The sequence below is a fragment of the Bos mutus genome, chromosome 22, assembly GCF_027580195.1.
Source record: "Bos mutus isolate GX-2022 chromosome 22, NWIPB_WYAK_1.1, whole genome shotgun sequence".
NCBI lineage: Eukaryota > Metazoa > Chordata > Mammalia > Artiodactyla > Bovidae > Bos > Bos mutus.
The window spans coordinates 13251361-13277749 of NC_091638.1; the positions used below are offsets into that span (position 1 = coordinate 13251361).

The following is a 26389-nucleotide window of genomic DNA, read 5'->3' on the forward strand; positions in this document are numbered from 1 at the left end:
GCATGTGCTGAGAATCAGAATTGGCATGGCGGTGAACCCAGAAACCATGAAGTGTTGATAGCTTTTCATATATCCATCACAGAGTGATGTATTAAGAAGAGGCTAGGGTCTTCCCTGGCAGTCCTGTGGTTAAGACTCCACATTTTCACTGCAGGGGGTGTGGGTTTGATTCCTAGTTGGGGAACTAAGATCTCAGATGCTAAAAAGTAAAACAAAAAACCCTGAAACCACAGTTAAGATACTACTTCACACCCATACTCAGTGCTCAAGCAGCAAGTACACACTGAGCCTTCCAGCCCAGACACTATCACAAAGCCTTCTTCACACAGAAGCAAGTGTGAGCAAATGTTACGTGCACTGAGACTACCGGATTTCTTGCTGATCCAAATGAATAAGCACTATTTGCTTATTGCCGCTTTGCTCATTTGAAATATCTGGCAACTCCATGAAGTAGGAATTAGTATTGCCGCTCAGAAGGTAGAGGCTCAGAAACGCTGGAAGGGTCTTTGGTAGTAACTGAGCTCAGCTCTGCACCCTCGCCTGTGACGAAACCCATCACTGTTTCCCGCATGGCTGACCATTTGGGGGCCTGCTCCCTCCCAGGACATTTCGGTGCAGGTACCCGGTCTTGTGATTCTTGGTTGATCCTGCACTCAGTCACTATAGGTTATCCTATACAATTATCTTTAAGGATTTCTGCCAGGAGGTCCTCTAGGGTAGTAGAATCTGAGAAGGGAGAGACGATCCAGAAGAAGGACATTCTTATTTCCTCCTTCAAGTCTGTGATTAAAAATCCTCGATTTACTTGGGACAAACTTTAGAGGAGTTGGTAAATTTTATTATTAGACTCTCAGTGATTTTCTTAAAATGCCATCGGTATTTTGTATATCAGGAATCAAAACTCATAAAGCTCAAGTGATCTTGTGCGTTGAGTTCACAGAATTTTTTTTTTTTTTTTTTTTTTTTGATCCACAAGACTTTCTTTCCTGGATGTTTTATCGCATTTAATTTAGTGTCTTTGAAATGTCAGTAGAAGAAAGTCAGTTGCTGAGGCTGTTCTTATATTGTTTACAGAGGTCAGAGTGTTGATAACTTAGCTCATCTTCTGTTTTAAATCTGAGGGACTGGATAACAACATCATCATGCCTTAAGGAAAAACCTTCTGTCCTGTTTCCCTGTAAATATTTTATTCAGCCAACTATGCATGCTAAGTCACTTCAGTCGTGTCCGACTCTTTTATGACCCCATGGACTATAGCCCACCAGGCTCCTCTGTTCTTGGGATTTTCCAAACAAGACTATTGGACTGGGTTGCCATGCCCTCCTCCAGGGGATCTTTCCATCTCAGGGCTTGGACTGAGGTCTCCTGCATCTCCTGCATTGGCAGGAGAATTCTTTACCACTGAGCCACCTGGGAAGCCCCCATTCAGCCAAGTATACATATATTTTACCCTGTAGAATTATCAGCAGGCCTGATATAGTCTCTCTCTCCTTCCAGTGCTCAAGCTACAAATGGGTATTGGACACCGCAATGCAGAGTAGTCAGCCTGTGTGTGTACTGGCAGCTGTGTAAGCCAGCCCAGGGCACCTGAAAGCTAAAGCTGTAAATACTCTTTGAATTTTCATGGAAAGATGTTTACGGTGTTTTGTTGTTAAGTGAAAAATTAGATTATAAAACCATACATAGATGTCCAATTCTAGTACCAGGCTGTGATGAGCTAGCCCAGCCCTTCTTTGTACTAAAAACACCTGAAAATCCTAATGAAATCTACAGTTTAATATAATAAAGGGAAAATACTTGCAAATCATATATCTGATAAGGGACTTGTATCCAGGATATATAAAGAACTCTTATAACACAACAATGAAAAAGACAAATATTCTAATTTTAAAATGAGTGAAAGATTTGAATAGACTTTTCTCCGAAGAATATGTGCAAGTGGCCAGTAAGTACATGAAAAGATGCTTAATATTATTCCTCATTGGGGAAATACAAATGAGAAGCATGATCAGATACCACTTCAAACCTCCTCGGATGGCTGTCATAAAAAAGGCAGACAGTAATAAGTATTGATGAGGATGCAGAAAAATCAGAACCCTCATGGGTTGCCAGGAGGATATAAGGAGGAGTAGCCGAACGACCAAACTGTCTGGTGGTTTCTTGAAAGTTTAATCATTTAACATTTTGACCCAGTAATTCTACTCCTGGGGTTGAAAATATATGTCCACACAAAAACTTGCCCATGAATGTTGATAGCAACATTATTCAAAATAGCCAAAAAGTAGAAACAACCCCAGTGTCTATTAGTCGATGAATAGAAAAGTAAAATATGGTATATCTGTAAATAGAGTATTACTTGACAGTAAAAAAAGGAATGAAATTCTGATACACACTATGACATGGATGAACTTTGAACATATATGCTATGATTCCATTTATATTAAATAGCCAGAATAGGCAAATTTGTAGAAATAGAAAGTAGATAAGTGGTTGGTAGAGGGTGGGAGAAGTAATAAGCAAGATGTAAAATTTAGAAGCCATAGAAGAAAAGACTGACAGATTTAATTACAGAAAAAATAAACACTTCTAAATGATGAGACACACCATATGAAAAGTTGAAAAAACAATTGCAAAATGAAGGAAAATATTAGCTACATACATCATATTTCAGGAGGCGCTAGTAATAGAGAACCTGCCTGCCAATGCAGGAGATGTAAGAGACATGGGTTTGATCCCTGGGTCAGGAATATCCCCTGGACGAGGAAATGGCAATCCACTCCAGTATTCTTGCCTGGAGAATCCTATAGACAGAGGAGCTTGAAGGGCTATATTCTGTGGGGTTGCAAAAGAGTTGGACATGACTGAAGCAACTTAGCATGATGCACGTACATTATAGATTCATCAGGGATGAACTGTGTAATCACAAAATGGATATGGAAAAATATAATTATTTTCTGTTCCTGCCTGTGGGTGTCCATCTTTGAACAGAAAAAAAAAAAAAAAAATCAAAACCTTTCAGGTCAGAATAACTTTGTTACTTCCGGTCAGTTTTATCCTGCGTATCTCAGTGTGTTTGGGGGATTCCTTATCTCTCAGGGTTTCTCCTTTGCTTCTCAGAGTATAAAGAAAACAGTGCGTGCAGTTTTGCATTAATATAACCAGTTGTGTGCCCAGAATACCCATGAGCTCTTTGGAAAAAGGGAGTTAACTTTTATCCAGCTCTCAAGTCACCAGTGTTCAGGATTAGCCCATCACCCAGAGAATCTTTATTGACTTACATTGATTTGAAAGCTTTTAAAATCCTCGGTGCTTGTTTCCAGGGATATTGAGGGCCAGGATTGCATTTATCATATTCCCAGCAGGGCTGTTGTGAGGATTAATGTTTTAACATAAATGATCTTCTGCTCCTTTAAAAAGGCATTAATTAAGCTAAAGGGTTCTTTTTTAATGTGCTTAGTTTTATAATAACTTATATTTCAATCTGGTGTCTGAAATATAAGTAGTAAGGTTTTGTGCTTTCTTATAGAAAATATGACATATAGAAGAACATACAATTAATCCACCATTAAGGTTCCTCTCTGGATAATATGTCAAGCCATTGGACTTCCTGAGTTGTACTGTTTTACAGGAAGACCCTACGTGGTAGCTTGGCAGACAGGGGGCCCGGGGTGGGGCGCTTTAGGGAGGGAGCCCCTGAGCTGACGTGCTGTCTCTCTTCTCCTCACCCTCTCCCCCCACCGCCCTCTGGCTCCCAGCGAGATGAAGCAGAGGCTGGACGCAGAAGGCAGCAAGTGCAGCATCCTCTCCAAGCACCAGAAGTTCGTGGAGCACTGCTGCATGCGCTGCTGCGCGCCTTTCACTTTCCTCATCAGCACCAAGCGCCGCTGTGGGGACTGTAAGTTCAACGTCTGCAAGGGCTGCTGCTCCTACCAGAAGCGCGAGAAGGTGTGGGTCTGCTGTGTCTGCCAGCAGGCAAGGTGAGTGGCCGAGTGCACCCTCAGGGTCTCAGCTCCCCGGTGGCACCATCTTCCTTCAAGCGAGTGGGGCCACCAGTGGGTGGTTGGTCGGCATTACTGTGTAAGAAAAGGGAGGGTTACCGAGGAGTTTTCTACATTTGGTGTGTCTGATGCAGATAGAACACACCCAAACTTGTTTAATCAGAGCATGAAGGAAGATGATGTTAGGGAGAAGTTGGGAACTTTGCTGGGTTAATCTTGTGATGATGTCTTGTGTGGATATCTCCAGAAGCCTTGGGATGAATATTGTCCCAAATCAAAAAAGATGGAAAAGTTGAGCTCATTTCCTGTTTTTCCATATTAGTCAAGTCCATCACTGGAACCAGTCCAGGAAAGAAGTCCAAGATCCATGGGGCAGGTTTTGCTTCTTGAAATTTTTCTAAGGCTCAGTTTGATAGAGAAGTCAGAGTGCCTCAGGTGTGTATGGCCTGTGGGCTGACAGTCTTTTACATTTTGAAGGTTTCCCTAGAAGAGTTTATTTATGTGTCAGTAGTAACAAGCTGTATAACCCCTCAGCCTGATACAGGATGCACTGCCAAATTCATCATGGGAAACATTTAGGAATATTTGACTTGAATCAAATGTGAAAAATTTCAGGTAAATAACAGTTTTTAAAACCTGCCCAGTTTCTTGAAACAAAAGCAGTTCGTTTACAATGGACTGTTTAGACTTTAAATACCTGGCAAAAGCCGGCGTCTTGCTGGGAGATGGTGTTTGGGGTCACTTTGTGCCGCATCCACTTTGACCATCAGCTTCTCTGCCTCTCATGCAATCTGAAATTCACGTCTTGGTTTAGAAATGATTTACTTAGGGTATTACTGGGACATTCTTTCAGCATATTCATAATCGAGCAATTGGATTTTAAAACACTGTATGTGTCAAATTACTTGACAAACACCTGTATGTATATTGTGTGAAATCCCAATAAAACAGTGGATAGCAGCTCTGTGAAGCTGTGGCGATGACCACTTTTTAGACCCATAGTTTACTCCCCACTGCCCATGACATACTTGTTCTTTCCTGTGTAAATTAAGCCCATTTTGGGTGCATTGGTTTAATCACTAGCTGTTTATCCAGTAGCTACCATAGGCATATGGTTCTTGAGATACTATGGAGCCATGAATAATTATAATAGTAAAAAGTCCTGCTCACAGAAAATTAAGGCACTAGGAGTGGAGAGGAGACCTTTGTGTGGTAATATTAACCGACTGCATCAGAAATGAATGACTGTGTCAAGCACCCTGGGCCTGTCTATGGTGTGGTTCTACAGGTGTGACTCAAATTAAAATGCAGGTTAGTTTAAAATTTTTAGCTTTGGGACATTAATAATAATGAATGATGGATTACTTACTTTACAAGTTATATAGCTAATAGTGTCAGGCGAGTGTATGCTCCTCGGTTCTGTCTCATCACAACAAAGATTTGCAGTGACGGACATTAAAGCCCTCAGCGTGTCACAGCTCTCGGGTCTTGGACAGACCGTGTTATAGCTCTTAGACAAATCAGTGTTACAGCTCCATGTTACAGCTCTCTTTTATTTAGATAATAACAGGAAAATCCATTCTCATTCTCGAGGCGTGAGGGCTGCTGCTGCTAAGTCACTTCACTCGTGTCCGACTCTGTGCGTGCGACCCCATAGACGGCAGCCCACCAGGCTCCCCCGTCCCTGGGATTCTCCAGGCAAGAACACTGGAGTGGGTTGCCATTTCCTTCTCCAATGCAGGAAAGTGAAAAGTGGAAGTGAAGTCGATCAGTTGTGTCCGACCCTCAGCGACCCCATGGACTGCAGCCTACCAGGCTCCTCTGTCCATGGGATTTTCCAGGCAAGAGTACTGGAGTGGGGTGCCATCGCCTTCTCCAGAATAGTACTGAGTTCATTTTAAATTTCCTGAAATTGATCATTTTACCTGGTTATGTAAGAGAGCGTCTCCTTGTTCCTGGAAATGTACACAGACACATCTCACGGTAAATGAAGTATTTTTCATTTATTTCCTCCATAAATGCTTACTGGGTTCAGCCCACACAGGAGGCCTGTTCCAAAGCAATCAACTCTTTACCATTCGTCACTGATTTTCTGGAGAACTGTTTGTTCACATGTCCACTTTTAATGTTTGTCGTATAATTTTTTGGTACAAGTTCTTGGTATGCCTTTTGTTTGTAATGTCCCTTTTTTCTTTTCTTCCTGAAGCCTCCTTGCATAAGTTGCAGGACAGTCATTATGGGGAAGAGGCCAGCCTGAAATTTTGATCTTTTGGCGTTTTTCTTTCTTTCTTTCTTTCGACTGCAGCTTGCAGGATCTCAAGTTCCTTGACCAGGGATTGAACCCGGGCCATGATAGGGCAGTGAAAGTGCTGAATCTTAGCCAGAAATTTTTATCTTCCTGAAATTTCTCTGATAAGCAAGCAGAGGCACTGGCTCTTTCCATCAGCAAGCACCCAGGCCTGTGTTAATGGCCAAGGTTAAAGAGTCACACAGATCTCAGTACTACATGAGCAGCCATGAGTGGACAGTGCTCTGCTGGAGGCCGTGAGGTCTTTGGCAGGGTTGGAGAGGGGCACTGTGGTTAGAGCAACAGCAGGACAGGTATCCCAAAGGAAGGGTTGCCTGAGCTGGGTTTTCATGGGGTAGGAGTTTGGCAGGGGAGGACAAGGAAGCAAAGGCAGGTTGGACAAAGGAAAGGGGGAGCAGTGGGCAGACCAGAAAGCTTGGGCAAGGTAAGGCTGAATCTAGGCTGCAGGCAGTAGAGAGTGGATTTCCAGAAAAGAATGTTAATTAGATGCCAGCACTCTCCTCTTTATGGTCCTGGGAGGTGAATAGCACCTCCTGTTAAAATTGTAGATGCTGAGCTTACCAAGGCATCTTACTGTTCCAGTAGCGGTGGGAGCAAGATCCAGAACCAAATCTTTGACTCCAGGATATGCATTCTTGACAGGACTATGTCCCCCCAACCATGAGGGAAGAGGGAATCTTGCTCTTTTTATTTATAAAGCACAGATATGCATACAGTACATACACAAGCCTCGGATAAGCCTGCATGCTCATTCAGTCGTGTCTGACTCTTTACAGCCCCATGGACTGTGGCCCATCCTCTGTCCATAGGATTTTTCAGACAAGAATACTGGAGCAGGTTGCCATTTCCTCTTTCAGGGGATCTTCCCTACCCAGGGATCTATCTTCCCCACCTACTCCTGTATCTCCTGCATTGGCAGATGGATTCTTTAACACTCAGCTACCTGGAAAGCCCAGGATAAGCCTAGTGGTTAAAAATTTGAAGTTCCCTCAGAACAGTCCACAGAAAATCAATTTAAGAAATGAAAAGAAGGATTTGATACCGCAGCATAAGAGAGGGATAGAGAGTGAAGAACATCTGTTTCACTTTATAAAAACCTTACAAAATGTAAATTCTTCGAAAGATCCTAGAAAACTAAGCCCTAAAATTTGGACAAAGCAGTATTCAGTATGAAGACAGTTAAGTTTAGCAGGAACCAATATAGAAGATGATGCTGTATTCATTTCTGAAGACTACAAACAGCTCTTAAAATCAAGATGAAAAGCGACTGCTGCTAAATTTCTTGAGTTCTCATTTGAGAGCAGGAACAAGTGGCCTAAGGAAGGCAAACTAATCCAGCCTCGCCTGATGGGAGGGCCAACGCATTTACCATATAAATGGGCTGCTTCACCCTGGAATGTGTAAGCTGTACTGTCATAAGGATTCTTAGGAATCCTGCCTGAGGTGTGAATTGCTCTCGGAATCACTGTAAAAGCATCAGAGAATATTATGGTCTCTGTAATTCAAAGGCAGCCCTGTCAGGGGAGTATTTAGGAATTCATTGGTAAGGAAAGAACTGGAGAGGTTTATAGTTTACACCCGTAGAAGTGAGGATGTGAGATAATTAAGAAAAGAGGATTTCTTTTTTTTTTTTTTTTTCTAAAGAATTGTTCTGGGGGCAGCATCCCCCAATTCCCCGGTCAAGTAGCTTCCAGAGCCTCATCAGAATTAAATCCCATAAAGACATCTGCATTTTCTGGGACTCTGTGTCCTTCAGGTGATTTGCTTAACCTCTAAGTTGAGATTCTTCAAGAGACATCTAGGAATGGCCTTGTACACTGAGGAAGTGTAACGAATTCTAAATAAACTGAGTACCTTTAAGAAATCTTTGTTGGCTGTGCCTTTTAGTTACAATCATAAAGCACTAACATTTTTGCATTGCTTCTAATCAATTAAGCTTTTATTTCTTAACTTTGGGGAAAAGACTACACCATTCAGTAGGTAGCCTATGTCACGGTCATTAGGTCATTATCAAATAGAAGTAATTTGCTTCTCATCTTTTAAAAATGTCCTGTGTATTAAATTGTGTCCTGTATGTTTAAAAATTGCCTTCAGGACAAAACAAAATTTGTTGTATATTCTCATATAAATAAAATGTGTGGACAGTAGGTTTATTTATTTAGAATTTATGTCCCCATCAATTTACAATTCTGTTAGCTTGCCAGAGAGAAAAGGGAAGGCTTCATTTAAGCAGGGATTTGAAGGAAGGATGGAATTTGGCAGAGAGGAAGGGTAAAGCGCTGAAGGGTCATGAAACCGTGTCTTTGGGGACAGCAGAACGGGTATATACGGCTGAGGCAGGAAGCGCGTTATTTAGGTCAATGAGGGTAGTTGGTGGTTGATGCTGGGAATGTGAATGTGTAAAGCAACAGAGTGTGAAATGACGAAACGTGTGCGGAGGTATGAGGGTGTATGTGTTTCCTGAAGAGGTAAAACTGATCCCCTCTCACCTCACTTCCAAGGTTTCAACGGGAAGGAATTGTCAGGCGAGTGTATGCTGCTCAGTTCTTTGTCTCGTCACTGAAGATTTGGAGTGACGGACATAAAGCCCTCGGCGTGTCACAGCTCTCGGGTCTTGGACAGACCGTGTTATACCTCTCAGGTCTCGAACGGACCATGTTATAGCTCTTAGACAAATCAGTGTTACAGCTCGATTTTATTTAGAAGATAGCAGGAAAATCCATCTTTGAGGCGTGAGGGCACGTCAATCCAAAGACACGAAGAGAAGAGTGCCTCAGTGTGCGGGGTTGGGGGGAGAGATGTAAAGTTTAAAAATAAAATAAAATTTAAAAAAAAAAAAGAGAGAGAGAGAGCCCTTTGGCTCCTCTTTTTATATGTTTTTTCCTTCCCCCAGGACCTGCCCTATGCAAATTGGGCTTAGTCAGGAGTGCTGTTCTACCTGAAGTCCTCAATCTGGTCCTCGGACCTTCCTTTGACCTTCCTCTGTTCTATTTTCGCGGGCTTTTCCCTTCCTTGTCTTTTAGCCACTGTCATTTTGGATTCCTTATCCCTATTCTAACTACCTAACAGAATTAGAAACTGCTTGGAGAGAACTTTACAAATTTACTCAGACCTCTTCCTATTTAAGTCAGTAAGATTCTTCCTTCCTAAATCACCTATGGCTAAAAATAAGGGAAGCATAATTTCTATAGCAAAAGCGAACAAACAAAATAGAACAAAACGGCAGCTTCCTGCCACATGATGGAATTGGGGTGTGTCCGTTGACTTTGTGAGAGTGTGTATGTCCAGAAAACTAACATGCAAAGATACAGCAGCTTTCTTAGTAATGCTTCCAAACTAGAAACCACCCCAAAGTCTATCAGCAGAGAATGAATATAAATGTGATGTAGTCATATGATAAAATACTATACAGCGATGAAAAAGAAGAAGATATTGATACACGCAGCACCATGGATGAACACCATGTGATGCTGAGCCAAAGAAGACAGATGCAGGTGGCCCGTACTGTATGATTCCATTCGTGTAGACTTCTGAAATGGTCACACTGACCTATGATGGTGATGGGCCCTGGGGGTAGGAGGGCTTACTGAATGGGAGGGGACCCAGCAAGCCATCTGGAGTGATTATTAATACAGTGTTCTGTATGTTGACTAAGTGGTCTTATGTGTGAACACACATATAAACATTCTCTGTGACACTTAAGATTAGTGTACTTTACTACAGGTAAGCCATGCTGCCTAAAATAATTTTTTAAATTTATTGGCACATTTACACTGGCTCTGGCACTTAACAGCTGTGTGGCTATTAGCCAGTTGCTATCAGCATCTTTGAACATCATTTTCCTCATCTGAAAAAATGGGAATTTATGACCCTGGGCTTAGCAGGTTGCTAAAGGATTAGAGAGAGGATGATTTGTGCCCACCATGGTGTCGGTCCCATGGTTAGGAAACTTTTAATTTCTTTTCCTATAACCATCTGCGGTCCACAGCCCCTGGCTCTAATGGCTCCAGCTCTGATGGTTCAGCTGGGAAGCCGAGCTGAGTCCCGGTGGGTGTGCCAGAGAACGGTGCCTCCTGTGACGAGGACATCACTTCTCATCACACTCATAAAAGTATTCCAGCTACACTTTTTATTGCAGTAGAGGATTTTTGTAAGCATGAGTGGAGAAAATTAGAAGCTGCTGGATAAGGCTTGTGGGTGGTACTCAAGGGAAATAAAAACCAAATAAATTCACTGGCTGATTTTGAGGAGAAAAGGTCATTCTCTGAGAATATTGCCAGACGATGTCCTTGAAGCCCCCAAAAATAAACACATGACTTGGAAAACCAAATACATTCAGATCTACACCAGGACACATAAAAATCAAACTTTAAAAAACTAAAGAAAAAATTTAAAATCTTGAAAGCAGTCAGACATAAACAATATATTTTTTATAAGGGAAAATCAATTCAGGTGACCACAAATTTCTCAACGGAAACCATGGAGGTCAGAAAATTTTTAAATAAAAATTAAAAAGGTCCAGTCAAACCAGGGTGTCCACCACAACTCAGAACGGATGAATGTGTTTCCCCAGTTACCTGAACAGAGCTTCCCAGGTGATGCTAGTGGTAAAGAGCCCGCCTGCCAACGCATGAGACTTAAGAGACACAGGTTCCATCATCCTTGGGTCGGGAAGATCCCCTGGAGGAGGTCACGGCAACCCACTCCAGTATTCTTGCCTGGAGAGTCCCATGGACAGAGGAGCCTGGAGAGCTATAGTCCATGGGGTTGCAAAGAGTTGGACATCTTAGCACACACACAGTCACCTGAACTGCCCTTAACTTAGCCACCACCTTTAAGCAGAGTTAACCACTTGCTTCTCACTGAGTGGAGGCCGCCTTTCGAGAGATGAGAACTACGTGGCCAGGGGGATTTCATGCCCTGGGCAGGCCCTCCCCAGCCCGGGAAGGGATATAGCTCAACCCACAGTATGGTCCCACTCACCAGGCCCTGGGATGGGAGAAGGAGCTCCAGGGCCCGCCTAGAGGGTTACCAGGGCAGGGCCTGCACTCTGTGGGCCAGGGGCTGGGAGATGGCAGTGGAAATTGAATCCCCTGGCCATCCAGAGGCCTGTCCCTGCCTTACGCTCAGGATCTCTGGTGTTATGGAAAGAATGCCAGCCCTAGGGCTTCCCTGTTGGTCTTCCCAGTGGCTAAGACTCCTCACTCCCAATGCAGGGGCCTAGGTTCGATCCCTGGTCAGGGAACCCGATCCTACATGCCACAACGAAGAGTTTGCAAGTCACAACACAACTGAAGATCTCACATGCCACCATGGAGGCTCATGTGCCACAACTAAGACCCGACACAGCCAAATAAATAAAATATTTTTTTAAATGCCATCATGCACACCTGACTGAAACTCTGGCTTGGCCCCTTCTTAGCTCTCCATCCCGTGGTCTGCTATCCATCAAATCAAGCTTTTGTTGGTGTAGGGAAGCGCTGGGAGTAATAAACGAGGCAGCCCTATGCCCACTGCAGTGGACCCCCAGTGAATGTTCCCAAGGCCAGGTTCAGAGAAGTGATGTGGACAGCTGTGGCCCCTGGGAGCCTCAATCCAAAAGGAAGAATGTAGCAGGGTGGGCTCTGAGGCTGGTTGACATTCAGAGGCACCCCTATAGTGGGGACCAGTGAGCCAGCCCCATTCCCCCAGCCAGGGATGAAACTGGCGGCTATTAGGGAAATCATAAGGGGCCACAGAGCATAATCAACAAGATCTCTTCATATCATTGCCACGTGGGTGAAAATAGAGCCACAGTGACTAGTGCTGGACATGCACAGAGACGTGACCATGGGGAGAGGGGGCCATGGGAGGGCAGCAGGGTGAGCGACCCAGTGTGGCTGTGACCGGGGCGGGGCACGTGGCCAAGTTGGCTTGGTTCTGATGCTGGCCCCGCCTGCCCGTGGACAAGGCTCCAAAGCCTCGCTTTCTTCCTGGGTCAGATGAGTGTAACACAGTGCTAGCCTCGCAGCCTCACAGCCCCGTGGACAGGACTCACTGAGAGGCATCTGCCAGCAGCCAGCCCAGAGTAAGTCCAAGTAGATGTTAGCTCTGATTACAGTGGTTATTGCTGCCACCACTGGGGAACAAGCCAGGCAAGTAGATCATGGAACTGAGAGTACATATGTTTCAAGAAGGGAGGGTGTCGGGACTTCCCTGGTGCTCTGGTGGCTAAGAATCTGTATCTCCAATGCAGGGGGCCCAGGTTCAATCCCTGGTCAGGGAACTAGATCCCACGTGCTGCAACTAAGACCTGACACAGCCAAATAAATAAATACTTTTTTTTTTTTTTAAGGGAGGGTGTCATGACACACTAGATTTTGGTTCTGTTGTAGAGAGCATTTGTCCAGCATGAATGTGTCAGGTTAAAAGGATGAGGTAAGAGCACTGGCTAGGGGTCAGTAGTATCCTGGTAAGTTTTTGACAGGTGGCTCTCCAGGGATAAAAAGAAAAAGAGCTTGATTTGTAGCATTTGTCGATTTCCATAGTGTAAATATCCCTACCATATGTGTTTTTGAGCTCCCAACAGATTATCACTGAATGATGAGTGAGGGAGAGGTGCCCACAGTCAGCTCCCCACAGCTGGAACAAGCCTGTCCCTCATAGCACTGGCTGGAGTGGAGAAGGGTGTCTCCAAGAACACCAGGAAGAGGCCCTGCCCTGTAGGAGCTCAGAGTCTAACACAGAGGACAGGAAGGTCCCAAACATAACCATACAACGTTGGGACTGGTGCTGAGAGAGCACCCAGAGGCAGTGCAAAGGCCCTGAGGTGTGAGCCAGGGGACCAGAGAGCATCCTGTGGCTCATTCTGTGGCTGAGAGCATCTTGATGCCTGAACCCAAACTAGAGTCTAGGTCATCAAGAAGGATGCAGTCAGACCTTATTAAATTTAAGAAGCATTTTTTGCTTGCATTATGTTGTTTTAACCTCTTAGCCATCCATGAGGTATGTGGAGCCAATATTCCAATTTTGTAGCTGAAGAAATTAATGTTTGCAGAAGTTGTTACAACATGTCCTTTTTCACTGGAAGCTCAATGAAAGCCATCTTTGAGCTTAGTAGCTTTCCATGCAGGTTCTTAAGACTCAGAGATGCTCCCGGGCCTGAGACTAGGTGTATTCACATAGCAGGAAAATTCTGGTCCTCGTTATCCTCGTGCATGTGTGCTTAGCTGCTCAGTTGTGTCTGACTCTTTGCGACCTCATGGACTGTAGCCTGCTAGGCTCCTCTGCCCTGGAGATTCTCTGGCAAGAATACTAGAGTGGATAACCATTCCCTTCTCCAGGGGATCTTCCTGACCCAGGGCTCAAACCCAGGTCTCCTGCATTGCAGGCCAATTCTCTACCATCTGAACCACCAGGGAAGCTCTTCAATATACTAGGAGTATGCCAAAATACTAGATGTGGTTATTAGACTTGTTTGTGGCTAAAAAAAAAAAAAAAAAAGTCAACCCTAACAAGAGCTAAAGACAAACTACAAGGAGTTGTGAGACAGAAGTTTTATGAGAGTCTCAGGAATGTACGTGATCACAAAGCTTTTATAACTTAGTTCCAAAGGAAATGCTTCTCTCTTTGTTGGATGTTTCTGGGTTTATTGTATACAGAGACCTTGGCAGCATTTATGCAGACTTGCACTTGCTTTGCTAAAAACCGCTTTCTCTCAATTTCTATTTTCTTCTCTAAAATTATATTCAGAATCTTCAGTCCAAGGAGTGTGTGAGAGCCTGTGAATCTGTTTCCATGGGACAAGGTCAAGGAAAGTCACTTCCGACACCGTGTGCACCTCTGATGATAATATTAAAGTGCTCTCTCCACGCTTTTATTTTTGACCTTGGGACAATCTCTCTCTCTCTCTCTTTCTCTCGGGGCTTTATTAATAACTACCTCGTATGGTGTTACTGGATACTGAAAAACGTGCCCTGAATGCTTGTTGCATTCAAAACTTCATCAAGAAAAATCAATATACTCAGCTTTATTTCTAATCAGACTGTTTTCTTGCTTGGCAAGCCCTGAAACCTTGTGCAAAAATCCCTGACCTTTTCTGGGCCCCTCCTGAGAGGTTGACAGGGATTCAGGACCTCTGCAACACTTCCTCCGAGTGCCTAGGGATGGGTCAGTGAGGAGCTGGCCAGATGCTCGGTGCTGAAATTTGCTAGTGTAGTGAAGGACGGTGATTCAGGCAGCATCTTGAGCCTGGACTCAGAGGGCAGTGTAACTCCCCAAGATGGTTGGGGAAAAGAGGAATCTGCCTTTGCATATGACAAGTCCATACCTGGGTGGGGCATGAGACTGAAGGTGGTGGAGCAAGCCCATTCTCCTTATAGACCAGCCAGACTTGCCCTGTCACCATATCTGCTGAAGGGGGGTTTCTAGTCCCCGAGAGCAAGTCATCTATAAGTATTACAGTGTAGGCTTTCAAGTTTAGGAGATGAAAATCTAACTCAGCTGACCAGCTTCACTCATTTTTAACTCATCATCTATCAAACCTGCCAGCGTACACACTTCTCTGCCCAGAGCCATTTCAGAAGTGAACGGCCACAGGGTGACATCTATGTGGCACAGGTGCCTACGCCTTCCACTGCTTCGTGGCAGCGTCCCACCTCCCTGATGTAGGCTTCCCGTCTGATGTCTGTGGAGGACGTGCAGTGCTGAGTTGTATTCTAGCATGGTGGGTCTCTGGAGGTTTACGTAGGTGCCACATCAATGCTCAGACACTCAGGTGGAGAAGAGACAAGCCTTCTGGAAGCACTACAGAGGGCTCCTCTTTTTCCTTTCAGTCATGGCTTCCCAGGTGTGAAGTTTAGGTAAGCAGTGGGCTCCCGAGTAAGCTAGTGCATGTGGCACCTGCCCCACAGAGTCGGCTGGACCTTCACTGGAGCTGATCCAGTCGAAGTTCCCCTCTGTGTTCACCTCCGATTTGCAGCTCTGGAGCCTTCATCCAGGTCTTGGTGAGGCCCTCTGGCCAGGTCTCCAGGGGATCTCCCTGGAGATCCTGGGCCAGTGAAGGGGACAGCCACCAACAGAGAGACCAGGTTAGAGGAGGGTCTGTCTATTAAGGTGAGACCCCAGAGTTCAGGCTTCCTAATCCAGATGCTTCATTGTGGTAAAACCTTTCCTTCTGGTGCAAGGCACTTTTTTTGAGTGTGCTGGGTCTTCATCAAGCACATGGGTTTTTCTCTAGTTGTGGTGTATGGGCTTCTCACTGTGGTACACGAGCTTCTCTACTTGGAATGTGCAGGCTTAGATACCCTGCAGCATGTGGGATCTTAGTTCCCCCACCGGGGATCGAACTCATGTCTCCTGCGTTGGAAAGTGGATTCTTAATCACTGGACCACCACAGAAGCCCCCCCAACCCATTAGAGTGAAAGAATATAGTATTTCTCTGCAACTGTGGTTTTCATGGCCATGTGACGATTCAAGGACAACCCAGGCCTCCCCATGTTTGATTTAAGTCACTAGGAGTGTATTTTCACAGACAGTCGCTAAGTATGTTCTTAGTGAGCATGTATTTTCTCTGAAATAATAGACAGGGATGGTTTAATGAGTATTAGCATCATGGCACAGAGCATTTCGGTTGTCACTTCTAATTCTCACATCCAGTAACACGCTTGACCTACAAATTAGACTGCAGGATTCTGAGCGGCATCGAGGGCTGAGTAGAGGAGAGGGAGTTCAAACAAGATAAAGGCTCTGCTTGATTGTTTCTCCTCTTCCCAGAACCTCCCAGAAGGAAGATTTCATGCTGACATTGCCCAGGGAATGCTGTACCTTCCAGTCTCATCCTGGTAACAGGCCAAGGATTGAATTTGCCTGGAAAGAGATGGCGTTGCACAGAGACACAGTCAAATGCATTTCCAAAGCTATCAGTGGCTCATCTGAGACTCTGTAGGCCTTGGCGTGGACTCTGTTCTTGCCGCGTCTCTTGTGCCCTATTCACATTGCCTCCCCCCACCTGCTAGTCTCTGCTGCTCTCAGGATGTGGCGGGGCACCGATGACCACACGGCGGGGGCCGGGGGCGCCAGGTCTCCTTTTCTTGAAGTTTTGAAGCTACCGCTAACTCTTCTGCTGTTGCAGTTGTTGTTTTTATTGACTTACTTATTTTTATTGAACCCCGATAACTGATTTACAATATTGTGTTAGTTTCAGGCGTACCACAAGGTGATTCAGTTATACATATACGTACGTACTGTTCAGATTCTTTTCTGTTATACATTATTGCAAGATACTGAATGAAGCTCCCTGTGCTATACAGTAGGTGCTTGTTGCTTATCTATTTTGTATGTAGTAATGTGTATCTTTTTACCACATGAGCCGCCAGGGAAGCCCCTATATATACACACACATGTATTTGTTGTTTAGTCACTCATTTGCGACCCAATGGACTGTAGCCCACCGGGCTCCTCTGTCCATAGGATTGTCCAGGCAAGAATACTGGAGTGGGTAGCCATTTCCTTCTCCATGGGATCTTCCTGGATCTCCTGGATCTTCAACCCAGGGATCAAACAGTGTCTCCTGCATTGGCAGGCAGACTCTTTATCACTGAGCCACGACGGAAGCCCATATACATGGGTGTGTGTGTATTCAAAGTAAAAAATCTGTCACACACACACATATATACAACTTTTAGGGGCTTCCTAGGTGGTGCAGCGGTAAATAACCCACTTGCCAATGCAGAAGATACAGGAGATGTGGGTTCAGTCCCTGAGTCGGGAAGACCCCTGGAGTAGGAAATGGCAGCCCACTCCTCTATTGTTGCCTGGAGAATCCCATGGACAGAGGAGCCTGGAGGGCTACAGTCCGTGGGGTCACAAAGAGTTGGACACGACTGAGCACGCGTGCATGGTGTTATCTGTTAATCTCCAAATCCTAAATCATCTCTCCCCCACCTCCCCTTTGGTAACCAGAAGTTTGTTTTCTAAGTCTGTCTGTTTCTGTTTTACAAATTAGTTCGTAGTATCATTTCTTAGATTCCACATGCAAGTGATATCACATGATTTGTCTTTCTCCGTCTGACTCACCTCTCTTAGTGTGATCACCTCAAGGTCCGTCCACATTGCTGCAAATGCTCACGGCCACTAATTGTTGATTCAGAGAGCCTGAACGGGGCCTTTGCTGCCCGGCCACGTTCAGCACTCCCAAACCCTCCAAAGGTGTCCTCCCCACCTAGATGCTTTGCACCCCTCCTGGGCTCTCTTTTGTCTCCCCCTTGATCACAGCCAGCTGCCAGGAAAGACTGTGAAAGGAGTTCACCATGTGCCATCTGGGGTGGGCATAGCTCCCGATCCCTCTCCCAGGGGAATTTTATTTACATAGGTTAAGTCCCTATGGCAACTCAGACGTTCTACCCTGGGATGCTTCCAGCAGCGCCTGGGGCAGTCCTGGATCTGTCTTGTCATATGTGGCTCAGGCTGGTCACCCAGAACCCCAAGAAGGACTAGAGAAGAGAAGTGAAAGTCATGGCCCACTTCCTGAGCAGGAGGCATGTTGTCTGCCTTAAATTCACAGATTTCCCAGAAAGCCTCCAAGGCAGGCCTTAGCCTCAGTTTACAGGGTAGGAGGGACTTCCCTGGGGGATCAGGTTCAATCCCTGGTCAGGGAAATAGATCTTACATGCTAACTAAGAGTGTGTATGCTGCAACTAAAGATCTCTCATGTCAAAATGAAGATCGAAGGTTCCCAGTGCTGAGCTGACACTTGGCATAGCCAAAGAAATAATGAAAATAAATATTCTTTTTTTAAGAAGTCTACACAGGGTAGGAGATGGGCTGAGAGACCTGTTCAAAGTCATGTGATTGACAAGGCACTGAGCCTGGATTTGAAGCCAGTTTATTTTATTTTGAAGCCCAGCATCTTTCCACTGTCCCACTCTGCTTACCTGGGAGCAGAGGATACCACCTCCAGCTCCCAGAGGCAAGTCTGGGCATCTAAGGATGCCCCGGCAGGAAGCTCAGTCTGCTTAATGGGCTTTGTGTCCCAGGAAGTCCGGGCCCCTTGATGCATCGTTTTGTAGTTAGTGATGACTCCCCATCATGGAATGGAGTCCTGAGCCTGGGCCCTCTGGCCCTCCCAGGGGACAGTGGAAGCAAGTCTGCGGTTCCTCACTGGCAGCTCCTGCCCAGGCTGGGGATAACACTGCTGTTGCTCCCTCCCTTGCCATCACAACACTGATTTAATGCAGGCGAGATGCCCTGAGCTTAGCACAGGTTGCTTCTCTCCTAATCTGTATTCTCAACTTGGCCATAATAGCATTGCATGCGTGTGTGCTCAGTCACTTCAGTTGTGTTCGACTTTTTGCAACCGTATGGACTGTAGCCTGCCAGGCTCCTCTGTCCATGGGATTCTCCAGGCAAGAATACTGGAGTGGGTGGCTGCCGGGGTCCAGCCCTGGTGGATCCAGGGAATTCAAAGCGGGGACGGCGTCAGCGAGAATCAGGAAACAACTGCTTAATTAAACGTTAATATAAAGAGTGGTTAAATAAGGATAGCTCAGTGAGGAAATTCAGTGGAGAAAAGAGGCTGAAATAAGGATAGCTCAGTGAGGAAATTCAGTGGAGAAAAGAGGCTGAAATAAGGATAGCTCAGTGAGGAAATTCAGCGGAGAAAAGAGGCTGAATAATTCAGCCAGAAGGTGAGAGAAAGAACGACATGGGGAGACCAAGTTTCGGTGAACAAGGCCCGCACTTTATTTTCCAAAGTAGTTTTTATACCTTAAGTTATGCATAGAGGATAATGGGGGAAGGGGTAGAGTCATGCAGTAAGCCAGGCTTTCTTCCTGCAAACTTACCATATGCAAAAGTTTAGGTGATTTGCATCATCTTCTGGCCCGGAGGCCTGTTAACATTTTAAGACCCTTTCTTCAGAAAACTTACTTTTCTCTAAAGGTGACTAGTCAGGTGCCACCCTCCAAAAGCATTAGATAAAGTTGCATTCCTACAGGGCAAAGGTGTGGTGGGCTATAACAAGACAAAGAATTAACTCAAGGGTCCAAGGTTACAAACACTGCCAGGGACACAGCAGGTAAGGGATATGGAGATTTAGCAGCAAACATTGGCCCAACAAGTGAAAAACCCTTCACCAATACAATTTCTAATCAATCTTTTAACTGCTCAAAGGAATCTGTATTTAGACAGTTTAGAACATCTCATGCCTCTCACAGTTGGGAGGCTCTGAACAATCACATGTGGCCGGAAAAACCTATTCAGGCAGGCTAGAGGACTTCCAAAGGAGTTTGTAGGTTGAAACACTCTCACACCCAGGAACTTTATTAACTGGAGCTATAAGTTAACCCTTTTTTCAGAGAGAGGTAGTTGGGGACAGCCCCCTGTAAAGTCAGAGGAAATCGGTGGGCTCTTGTTTGGATGCTTCTGCCACTGGAATATAAGCTCCCTCTCTGTTTGTCACACCGTATTGTCCACAGTTTCTGGCACATAATAGGTGCTCAACAGATATGTCCTGAGTGGCTGATTAAATGTTTTAATTCTTACAACAAAACTAGGAGATAAGACTCCCCCTTTGGCAGGTGAATAAATGGAGATTTGGAGAGGTGGTGTTGGAATTCAGGTCTCAGTCCTTCCATCTCTAAAGCTGGTATTTGCTACCCAGTGACAACCCCATGTCCCGACTCCTCTGTCCCCCACTGGCCTTCCCATCTCGGCTCTGGATTAAGCCTGTCAGCGCCTCTCCTTGGAGGCACGTGGATATGTGTTGCTGGGGTGCTGGCTTGTCCAGACGTCTGCCTTCCCAAGTGACTGAGCGCCCCCAGGGGCAGGGGCCTCGTGCTGCGTCACTTCCTCCCCCAGCACCGGTCACTGTACCTGCCCAGTACATTGTGGATTCTCAGTAGGGGGCTGGGAATCCCATTCCCCTCTGTGTCAGCCACGGGTCACCAGTGATAGAAAACCCAGCCCAACTCGGCTTCAAGAAAAGGGAATGCATCTGCTATGTAGTCAGAGATGTTCAAGGGTGATGTGGCTTTAGGTACTGCTGGACCCAGAGTTTAAACTGTACCTTCAGGACTGTCTCTTTCCTTTCCATTGCTTTCTGCTGGTGGGCTGCACTTTCGCATTTGTCACAATCGCAAGATGACAGCCGAAACTCTGACCCTTCTTGTCTCTCAATCACACATCCTTAGAAATCATCCCTCTTGCAAGTGTTGAACAAAGTCCTAGGCATTGCTTGCACTGGCCTGATGTGTGCTTGCCTGTCCCTCCCTGATCTAATCACTGTGGCTGGGAGCAGGGGAAGATGCCTGATTCAAGCCAGACCCACTCCTGGGGCCAAGGTCAACTCCAGGAAAAGGAGTGGGAGAGGCAGTTCCCCAAATATTTGGGGTACTGTTTTATCAGGAAGAGGATGAATGGATGCCAGACTCTGAAAGGAAGATTTCCACTACGGGCTCTTTTCACGATTTCCCAAACTGACCTCGCACCTCCTCCAAACTGGAGTCATCCTCACAGGGATAGAGCCTGACTCCTCCTTCCTCACACCCCTTCTGGGATGATGTTGCCAGGCCTGGAGCTGTAAACAGAGCCTGGCACCCTCATTCTCTGCGCAGAGAGGGTGAGCCAGCTTCTAGCTGCTGCCTACACAAGCTGTGCTGCTCTGAGGCACCCCAGCACCCAGCGGGGATTGTTTACCCCAGCGCAGAGCCAGACTTTCAGGTACCCAGATCCAGAAATCAGGCCCTGGGGAGAGGAGCGGGACCCTGGGGGGACCTCCTGATCCTCTGTCCTCAGACTGAGAGAATCCTGCCTTGCTCTGGAGCCAGCTGGAGAAGAGAATTCCCCAAAGACCCCGACAGAGCTTCTCTGGGGAGCTTGGGGAGATTCTTGAGAACTGTGTAGGCAGGAGCTGTGTGTACAGTCCAGCCACTGATCACCGCCCCCCACACACACACATCTCCTCTCTTCCTTGTTCTCTGTCCCTCCCCATTCCCTTTTCCTCACATGTACTTGCAATATGCTCTTGAATTCTTCACAGGCCGTCCTCCTCTTTCCCCGCCTTCTTCTCTCCCCACCTTCCTTCTCTCACACACAGAAGTGACATCCACAGTGTCTCTCCCTGGGTCTTTGACATGTACACTTTCCCCCTTTTCTCTCACACACATAGAACCTGTACAACACACCACTCACCCCTCTCCATCTTCCCCAGTCCCCAACACACACACACACACACACACACACACACAGACTCAACCCTTGGACAACATCTGTGACCACTGACCCTTCAAAGGTTGGCCTCCACATGTTGTATCCATGTATCCTTTGGATACACCCCACATGGCAGTCAAACCCTAAATGCATGTCCCAACTTGAATGTTGGGCTCATGTTCCCATGGAGCACCTCAGGTAAGAAAACTAATATCAGAGAAGGGATGTGATCTGAGCCTGGTCACATAGCCACTGCGTGACAGAGGGGAACAGGGAACCTGGCTCTCTGGACCTCAAGTCTGGTGTCTTTCCCATGTCCCTCTTCTGACTTAAGATGTGCCTCTTAGGCCTGAATCCTCCCAGATTTAAGGGGGACTCTGCTAGTGGTAAAGAACTCACCTCTCAATTCAGGAGATGTGAGAGATGTGGGTTTGATCCCTGGGTTGGGACGATCCCCTGGAGGAGGGCATGCTAACCCTCGCCGGTATTTTTGCCTGGAGAATCCCGTGGACAGAGGAGCCTGGCAGGTGACCGTCCATGAAGTCACAGAGTCCGACACAACTGAAGCATCTTGGTAAGCAGGCAATGTGAGGATAGAGTCACCTTAGGTGACAAAGGTAGTGTGACAAACTAGTGGAAAGACCTCTGTAAGTGCCTCTGACTCTGTAAGTTCCGCTCCCCTCCAACAAAACCCTCAAATAAGTGCCCAACAGAACCAAAGATTGTACTGAATCTGCGTCGCCTCTGGCCACAGGAGTGGCCAGCCTAGGCGAGAACTTCGGTGTGATCTCATGGCAAGACCTGAATAGAGGGCTGTCTGGACCGGCCTGAGGGGAGCTGCTGTGTAGGTAGCCTGGGAAGTGGGGTACAGCCCAGCAGATTCTCCCCGAGCCCCCACCTCAGAGCAGTGGGGCTGAGAGAGCAGGCCAGAAGACATCAGTGTCTTTGAAAGATAAAAGCTCTCCTTGCCAGGCAAAGCGACAACTGTGAGAAAAACCCAGGCAATCTGAGAGGCGGCATCTGTGCTGCTTGGCAAGGTCCCCTGTGCACTGTTTGGGTAGAGCAAGGCACTCCAGCCATCATCCTGACTCCTTGTTTGCTGCATGGCTGTGACTTGAAATCAGTGGCCCTGCCAGAACCCAGAGAAAAGGCTCATCTGTTGCCATGGAGGCTCTCAGCTTCTTCAGAGGCTGGGCCTTGAATCACTGCCTCTGCAAACAGATCCCACAAGCACCACCAAAATAAGCCTGTGCAAAAGGGAAATTATTTTTCTGTATAAGAGCTAGCATTGAAAGTGAAAGTGAAGTCGCTCAGTCGCGTCCGACTCTTTGTGACCCCATCCACTACAGCCTACTATGCTCCTCCATCCATGGGATTTTCCAGGCAAGAGTACTGGAGTGGGGTGCCATTGCCTTCTCCAGAGGATCTTCCCAACCCAGGGATCAAACCCGGTCTCCCGCATGGTAGACAGATGCCTTACCATCTGAACCACCAGGGAAGCATTATTGAGAGCCTATTCTTTCTTTAAAGATTTTTAAACTTTTTTTTTTGTATTGGTGTATAGCCAGTTAACAATGTGTTAGTTTCAGGTGAACAGTGAAGGGACTCTGCCATGCATATACGCGTGTTCATTCTCCCCCAAAGTCCCCTCACATCCAGAGGCCACATAACACTGAGCAGAGTTCCATGTGCTGTACAGTAGATCATTGTTGGTTGTCCATTTTAAATAAAGCAGTGTGTACATGCAAGCGTAAGTTCCTTCTCTAAGTCTGTGAGTCTCTTTCTGTTATATACGTTTATTTGTATCATTTTTTTTAAGATTTTTTTTTAATGTGGATCATTTTTTTAAAGCATTTATTGAATTTGTTATAGTATTGCCTCTCTTCCACATCCTGACTTTTTTGGCCATGAGACATGTGGCATCCAAGCCCCCAGCCAGGGATCCAACTGGCATCCTCTGCACTGGAAGGCAAAGTCCCAACCGCTGGACCGCCAGGGAAGTCTCAAGAGAGCTTATTCTGTACTCAGTTACTGTGCTGAGCACTCAGTTCTCCTTATAACTCCATAAGGCAGATATATTGCACCCATTTGACAGATGTAGAAACTAGGGAAAGAGAAGGCAGGGAATTTAGCCAGCACTTGCTAGGAAGTGGAGGAGTCAGGAGTTACACCAGGCAGGCTGGCTCCACAGTTCCTCCTCTGTACTATGATGCTCTCAAGAACTCAAAAATCTGCTGCATTCTGGGGTGCTTAGTTGAATCCCGGTCAGTGGTTTCAATTTTGAGGAGAATTTTGTTGAAAGCCCCCTCAAAAGGCAACTTATGAAAGGTATTCACGGCATCTCTGGAGAGATATTTTTGGCTCTTTGCAGACGGAGGAGCTCTGAAGTCCACCATGGTGGATAATGCTAAAGTAAAATAGCCCCCTCCCCACACCTGCACATTCAAGATCTTTGGCCAGGCTTCCACCCTGGAGATGGGGATTGGTAGCAACTGCACATAATTTCCACTCCTGAAGAATACATCCTGCAGCGTGGTGCCTGGAGCCTCCCTGTCGAGAGAAATCTGCAGAGGCCTGGGCACACCACAGAACCCACGTGGAGGTCCCTTCTGCTCACACTGGGACACCAGAAAGGGGATTAGGGATGCTATTGACAGCATCAACATTGCAGGTGATGTGGACCTTGTCCAAGAGGAGCTTGACAACTCGAGGAGAAGGGAAATGTGGCTGGAGGAACACAGTCTCGATTGTGAGAGAACCCCGCGGTTCCTATCTGCTCTCATCTCTCCCAGCAGCCCTGCCAACTCTGATCTGAGCTCATGATGGTGCTCCCTTCAAGTGGGAGTTCCTCCCACTTTCACCCCCCAACTGACCAGTCTCAACAGCTGGGCGGGTCAGATGGCTTGCATCTGGCCCCGTAGGAAACCACTGTACGGTTTCAACTTACTTTTCAAGTCAAAGGACAACAGCAGCTTTTTTTTTTTTTTGAGATTTACATTTGAATTAACTTGAAGTACATTAACTTCTTTGATTTGCTGAATATAAATGTGTTTCCATTTTCGTAAGAGGTGGCCATGGATTTTTGCATGAAAAAGAGTGGGTGAGGGCTTGTGCCTTTTCAAAGTTTGCATTTATGCCCCACGTATATGGAGAGAACCCATTTCTGATGCAGTTCATTCCAGGAGAGTGTAAACAGAATTTTGTGCACCTGCATTTGTCTGGAAGAAAGACACACTTCCAGAGGCTGCAGTTATTTGGCAGTGGGCAAAAAGAAGCAGTTTCTTCCCTTCCTCAGCAGCCTTGGTTTATCTGTAGATCCTTTTCTAAGTAAGTGCTTTATCAACAGTGGTGCGTTGTAAGCAGAGCGCCCTGCATCCTCATGAATATTCTGAAGCATGCACTCACACACACAGATGGGAGCTGGTATGATGATTTGCCCAATACTCTGCCTACCACTTCACAGTAAGGGGGTAGCACATCCTTCAAAATCCTGCCCAGACCCTTTAGAAGGAAGATTCCCCAGTTTTTTCCTAACAAATGTTCTGCTCCCTTCGTGTGTGTGTGTGTGTGTGTGTGAAGGCCATTCTCTGCCACACTGATGTAAAAGCAAATTAGGAAATATTTTAAATGCCAATCAATTGGGGACAGGTAAAATATGCCTCGGAGAAGGCAGTGGCACCCCACTCCAGTACTCTTGCCTGGAAAATCCCATGGATGGAGGAGCCTGGAAGGCTGCAGTCCATGGGGTCACTGAGGGTCAGACACGACTGAGCGACTTCACTTTCACTTTTCACTTTCATGCACTGGGGAAGGAAATGGCAACCCACTCCAGTGTTCTTGCCTGGAGAATCCCAGGGACGGGGGAGCCTGGTGGGCTGCCGTCTATGGCGTTGCACAGAGTTGGACACGACTGAAGTGACTTAGCAGCAAAATATGCCTACTAAGTTGCTTCAGTTGTGTCCAACTCTGTGCAACCCTATGGACAGTAGCCTGGCATGGACAGTAGCTTCTCTGTCCATGGGGATTCTCCAGGCAAGAATACTAGAGTGGGTTGCCATGCTCTCCTCCAGATGATCTTCCTGACCCAGGGATCAAACCCAGGTCTCACACGTCTCCTGCACTGGCAAGCAGATTTCTTTACCACTAGCACCACCTGGAAAGCCCCAAATAAAATATTGTGAAAGTGAAAGTGGACTCTTTGCCACCCCATGGATATACAGTCCATGGAATTCTCCAGGCCAGAATACTGGAGTGGGTAGCCTTTCCCTTCTCCTGGGGATCTTCCCAGCCCAGGGATTGAACCCAGATCTCCCGCATTGCAGGTGGATTCTTTACCACTTGAGCCACAAGGGCAGCCCAAGAATACTGGAGTGGGTAACCTATCCCTTCTCCAGCGGATCTTCCCAACCCAGGAATCAAACTGGGGTCTCCTGTATTGCAGGTGGTTTCTTTACCAACTGAGCTATCAGGGAAGCCCAAATAAAATATAGTACACCCCAAAACAGGAATAAGGAGGCTTTATGTTTATGATATGGGATGATCACCAGATGTGTTCCTCTGGAACAGTGCAAAGAGGTACTATACTACCATTTGTACAGAAAAAAAGCAGAGGTGAATATTTTAGGGAGTATTGTCTTGTGTGCCTCGGTGACAAGAAACTGATGGCATTGTCTGCCTCTGAACTGGATGGATGGTGACCATGGGTGAGCAGGACATACATTTTAAACTCTGTGACACATCTATTAAATTATTTTACTTAAGGAAAATTAACAAGCAAAAAACAAGAGAGCATATTGGCTTCACTGTTGACCAGCTATCTAGCCTTTGTTTTCGCAAAAGAATACTTGTCTCATCATTTAATTTTGAGGACTAAATAGACCTGGCCCCATGCCAGGT

The 26389-nt window shown here is 46.2% G+C and overlaps 1 protein-coding gene across 3 annotated transcripts in view; it reads left to right on the plus strand.

Moving 5' to 3' along the window:
- Positions 1 to 26389, plus strand: part of MYRIP (myosin VIIA and Rab interacting protein) — a 224861-nt gene that overhangs the window by 104603 nt on the left and 93869 nt on the right. For all 3 annotated transcript variants that reach the window (XM_070359165.1, XM_070359163.1, XM_070359164.1), the window contains exon 3: positions 3756 to 3977. In XM_070359165.1, coding sequence (XP_070215266.1) covers positions 3756 to 3977 — 222 coding nt within the window. The remainder of the gene's footprint in view (positions 1 to 3755; positions 3978 to 26389) is intronic.